This window comes from Mizuhopecten yessoensis, unplaced genomic scaffold, assembly GCF_002113885.1.
Source record: "Mizuhopecten yessoensis strain PY_sf001 unplaced genomic scaffold, ASM211388v2 scaffold9573, whole genome shotgun sequence".
Lineage (NCBI taxonomy): Eukaryota > Metazoa > Mollusca > Bivalvia > Pectinida > Pectinidae > Mizuhopecten > Mizuhopecten yessoensis.
The window spans coordinates 153803-159629 of record NW_018408115.1 but is presented as its reverse complement, the minus strand read 5'-3'; the positions used below and the strand labels follow the sequence as shown (position 1 = coordinate 159629).

The 5827-nt window shown below is 39.3% G+C and overlaps 1 protein-coding gene across 1 annotated transcript in view; it reads left to right on the top strand.

Moving 5' to 3' along the window:
* LOC110458416 overlaps window positions 1–4213 on the top strand; it is a 15751-nt gene extending 11538 nt beyond the window's left edge. The window contains exon 2 of the mRNA XM_021510097.1: window positions 1017–4213. Coding sequence (XP_021365772.1) covers window positions 2745–3413 — 669 coding nt within the window. The 5' untranslated portion in view covers window positions 1017–2744 and the 3' untranslated portion in view covers window positions 3414–4213. The remainder of the gene's footprint in view (window positions 1–1016) is intronic.
* The last annotated feature ends 1614 nt before the right edge of the window (window positions 4214–5827 follow it).

Below are 5827 nucleotides of genomic sequence, written 5' to 3'. Positions count from 1 at the left end.
TTTGTCCAAGGCTTTTGGTTTATAATACGCAGCATATTGTGGAACGAGAGAAAGCAAAACTGGCTTTGTTCCTGTTTCGTGAAGACCCTTGAAGAAATTTGATAGTTCATCGTCACTAGGTGGTGGTATTTTCTGTACGTTTTTCTGTTGTTTAGTCTGTAGTGGTGTTCCTGGACTGTTACAATTACTTATAGCTGTATCAAGCTGCTTTTTCTTAGACTTAGCAGACGTAAAGTCTATATCTTTGACAGGCTTCCCCTCTACTTTCTGTACAGCTGAAGGTAACAACCAATATGCCTTTTCCTGTGTCACTGTTTGGGAATTTTTCAACTTTATTGTTGCCTCAATAGCAAAGAGCATTGCACCTACATGACTACAGCTTTGCCCTAGACCTGCCATACAGTTGCAGTGTGCAGTCAGAACGTTTCCTCCTTTCTCAGCTATCAACCACGAATGAAGGGGCGTTTCATTCATTCTCTGGGAATGTCGAACTCGTGCAGACACAAGGCACTTTTCTCCAAAAGTTACAAGTCCAATTTCTTTAACCCAACCGCAGACCATTTGGTTGTATGATTCCAAGGATTTATAGGCTTTCATGTCGTTCAAAGTATATGCACTGACAGTGTTAACTAAGTAATTGACTATGTCTGGATATTGGATATCGGGCAAATCTTTGGGATCTTTTGACCATTCTTTCTTTGGAATCAAGTACGGGTCTTTATTGTCTATTAACTTTAACTTTTCTAGATATCGTGCCCTCGTAACCACATCTAAACTGTCCTGGTATGTTACCTTTGGTGTTTCTTTTGTCAGTTTGTCACTCATTATAATAAATCCAGGTAAAAATCGATATGTAAATGACACCGTTAAACTTGTAAACAAAGTAACGCTTCGAATAGCTTGCCCTACAAGATGGCGGATGGATGGGGAATTCCCTAATCACGTGACATTTGTGAAATCTATGTATTTGTCTGCCACTTCCACCACCACTATAACATAATTGTTTCCATTTGCAGTCGGTTTCAGCCCTCCAAGAATGTCTATGGCTACCCTTTCCATTGGACCACCCACTATATCGGAGACATGCAACGGAGCTTTTCCCCGGTGAGGACAAGATTTTCTCTTAGCACACATTTCACATGATCGACACCAATTCTTTACATCCGCAGTAACACCAGGTCAGTAGAACCTTCTCCTAACTGTCTCGAGCGTTATATCCTTACATAAATGGCCCGATGTCATAGAGTTGTGCAGATGATGAAGTATTTTTTCTTGAATTTCTCTGGGCGCAATTATTTGTTTACCTCCCCGTCCAGGATGTGTTGAGCCATCTACCCGCAATAGAAGTCCATCTTCCCCTATGTAGAGACTTTCCCACATATAGTAAAGGGAGAAAAACTCTCAAGGAAATGCAGGTATCTCAGACTGTGGTGGTTTATCTCTACTTCTCCATTAATTTCACCACTGTTCCTACCACCTGATCTTCCCTCTGCCATTCCCTGAGCTGTGCTACTTCCCATGTCCTTGATATCAGGAGTGAGTATGTACGTAAGGGGCTGTAACAAAAGAAAACAAAAGAATCTTTTGTTTAAATTCAATGGATCTATTGTTTGATTTCTATAGGCTATTGTTCGAAGACAATACATCAAAGGAATCTATTGTTATCGATTTGTAAAGGTATTGTTATCGATTTGTATGGTCTATTGAATTGGTGGCGTACAGGTGTTCCGAGGTCATTGACCTAGAAAATGCGGTCAGTGGGGAAAAACCAAAGCACAGGTGTTCCAAGGTCATTGACCGAGTAATGCGGGGGAAACCCACATATATGGTGTGAAGAAAAAAATAGGAACTTTGGGGGACTGAGAATACGTTCAGTGGCTAGTGTAGAGATAAAAATAGATTCTGTATCTGAGGAGGGCGTTGCTAAAATTAGAACGTAGTCACTGAAGAAAACACCTAGTTAAATATAGAACCTGTACAGAATGCCTGAGAATAAACATTTGTTTTGGCAGATTTTAACATATAAAAAGACCGTTGACCAATCATCTCTCAGGTTGTTTTATTGCTATGTTGATATGTACTATATTAGAAGTTAGCCATGTATTCCCTTTTTAAAAAAAAACTAAAACCAGAAACTGAGTGTTGGAATACTGGAAAATGGAGGAAAAACACAAGTTAAAGCTGGGAAAAAATTGGGTATTTCTGGTGAAAAATCTACCCACGATGGAAATAGTGTATATGTTGCATCATCATAACGTGCTAACAGACTATATGGTGGAAGACATAGAGACAGAAAGGAACAAGTATGATAAAGCCAGAACATTTTTGAGTATATTAACCAGAAGAGGACCAGCTGCATTTAGTAAATTACATGAGAGCTTGATCAATTTAGAAAGACAGGATATAGTATGTGTTTTGGACATGTCTGATTAGGTCAACAGATCCATGACACTGTATGGATAGGTCATTGTTATAATTAGATTTTTCGGTTAGATACAACCTATGATAGGATTCTGTATTTATGTAGAAGTTTTGGATAGCAACAGTCTCTCGACGAAAATATAAAAACAGTTACAAGAGATACGAATACATTTTCCATGGAAAAGTACTGAAAAAAAGTCATACATCACACGATTATGACTATATAAACCCCACCAAAACGGTACACAAACCATCAGTTTATCAGAATACTCTGAACGAACAGCTCGACATAATCTACTACCAGCTCCGTCAGAAGAAGAAAAATGGCCGAAACTCCACGTTCACCCGTTGTAGTGCCTGCTGCTCTGTTGCCGAAACGAAGACAGCATGCAAAGCGCAGAATATTGGACACCGATGCTGCAACATCTCTGAGAAGTAAGCTTTTTTTCTTTGACGAAAACACCAGAGAAAGTTTTGAAGAGGAGTCAGACGTCCTAATCATCGACGATAGCCCCATGAAAAAGGTGAAGATAGAGCCTGTCAGTCCCACTGAGATGAAACAAATTAACAACGAAACCTCAAAGCGTTCCATGCATGGAGCAGGAGTGGACATCAAAAGTCACTCAAAGAGCAAATACATTAACAGTAAGAACCTGTGTCAGTTAGACATTGGGAATGACCTTTACCTAGTAGCCAATAACTTTCAGGACAAACTGTGGTTCCATATTCGTGTGTATGAGAAACGATTGGACAACACGACATATCCCACAAAAAAGGGCATCGTCCTGGATTTAGAAAAATTGACAAAACTCTTGACATGGTATGTTGATGATGTGGACGAGGCCATCAAAGAATATGATGACGACAATAAAGACGTAGACTTGCACATTCATCTTGGATGTAACTATTACGTTAGCCTAAAGCAAGGATACCCTGTTGTGAACATTAGGCGGTGGTTTCTGCCCGACAACGAGGAGCAGATTGATGCGTGAACTGAACTCAAAAAAACAATAAGGGGGTTTTGTTGTATTCAACTGAAGCTTTTGTGGGATGTTGAAATGACAATGAGTAGATTCATTTTCTTATAATCTACTGGGTTAAATTTTTATTTTATTTTTTATTAATAATGATTTGTTACATGTCCTGTTGGATGCCTTCCTGTTCTAACAGTGCCATGCAAGGTACATTTTTGTTCTAAGGAGGAAATAAAAAATATCATGTGTACAATTTATATGCATTTGTCCTTTATTGTTTTCTCTTATAATTAGATATTGTTTTCTCTTATAATTAGATTTAATATATGAGTTTTCAGCCATTTACAATGTTGACATCAGGGGAGCAACAGTATTTGGAGAGTATTTGGTCCGACCCCAAACATGCAGGGTCATTTACTGGTCCATACAAGTTATACCAGCTCGTTAAAAAGGAAGCTTGCTAAAGGTAGAAAACCCAGGGTGTTACGGACAGACAAAGGAAGCGAGTTTAAAAACAAATGGGTACAAGAGTACCTGAAGTCAGTTAATGTGCATTTGATATTTTCTGAATCGGAAAAAAAGGCTAACTATTCAGAAAGAAGTATCAAAGGGATAAAAGACAGAATGTACAGAATGTTTACACAGAGACAGTCGTACAGATACATTGATCAATTGGCAAACATCACCAATATTATCAACAACACTCCATCCATACCTCTTGGCGGTATTACCCCCGCATCGGTAAACAAAGATAATGAAGACGAAGTCCGATTAAATGCCTATTTGATAAGAACGAAGACTAAATTGAAAACCACGTCCAAAAAACTACAACAACAACAAGGAAAAGAAAACGAAAGAAAAATATGTACAGAATTCAAATAAATGATCTTGTGAGAATATCGTATTTAAAACAAGCATTTCCAAGATCTCATACCAGCAAAAATGGACTGGAGAAGTCTTCAAAGTGACAGAACGATTCATTAGACAAGACATGCCCATTTATAAAATCAAAGACTTTATGGACGATCCCATATCAGGCACATTTTACCAAGAGGAACTCCAAAAAGTAATAAAAGGTGAAGAAACCGCATGGAAAATCGACAAGATACTCAGGGAACAGAAGTCAAGAAATGGACCGGAAGTTCTTGTATCCTGGCAACACTGGCCCTCAAAGTTTAATTCGTGGATAAAAAAGGTTGATTTACAGGAAGTATAAAATGTAATTACTACTCTAAAAAATATCAGGGGTCACGTCACCGGCAATGCAAAGCTCGCATACAGTATGTGCGATCACCAAATTAGGTGTGTGTTGGTGTTTGTTACACCAACTCTGTTGACAGTTTATACAACGCGAGCATGCTTTACAAGGTGTCGTGTCGTCTTTACAGTCAGGCTTACGCGTCGTCTCACAGTCAGGCTTACGTGTCGTCTCACAGTCAGAGCTACGCGTCATGCAGTATCCATCCTTACAATTCATAGTGGCATCAGATTGGCTACATTCAAAATCGAAAAAAATATATTTATACCTTTGCTTTTTGGGGTCTAAGGCTCTGATATAACTAAGGTGTTTCGTGACAACGTATTCATTACCCCCTTACATAGATATTCCCCACACCTGTGTTCTTCAGGTTGGCGCTTTTGGATGTCAAGCACATGCTTGCAATTTGTACACTTCCACACTAAATCACAATTCGAAATGGGGTCCGAACTAATTTTACGTGATTTTTTTTCGAGGTGACGATTCAAACAAGCTAGTGATGACATGTCATGTGACATTGACGACAGCTAATGAACCCCGCCTTGCCTTCATCATCATTATGACATTCCTTAGAGTTGCATACAAAACAACTTGCTGAACATTGGTGCCTTTTTAGGTCACCTGAGCTTTGCTCAAGTGACCTATTCCAATCGCTTTTCGTCCGTCGTCATCCGTCGTCCGTCGTGCGTCGTGCGTCAACTTTTACATTTTCAACTTCTTCTCAAGAACCATTGGATGGATTTTTTTCAAACTTGGTCAGAATCATCCTTGGTAGATGAGGCTTCAAAATTGTAAAATTGGGATTCCTACCCCAACCCCTGGGGCCAGGGCGGGGCCCCAAAGGGAAAATTATCCAATATTTCAAAAATCTTCTTCTCCAGACTCAGAGGTACTACACTGATTTTCTCTACGTGGAAAGAAAGATCATCAGGGGCTTTACTTAAATTGTAAATTTCAGGACCCCCGAGCTATCCGTTCTCCCTTGGGGAGGGGGTAAAGTTTACTATAGTTTATATAGGGAAATAACACTTTTGGGTATATTTTGACAACTTTCTGTAGGAAATTATTTTTACTTGGTGAGAATTATCCTTGGAGGTAGATGGTTTCAAATTGTAAAATTGAGATTCCTACCCCGACCCCTGGGGCCAGGGCGGGGCCCCAAAGGGAAAATTAA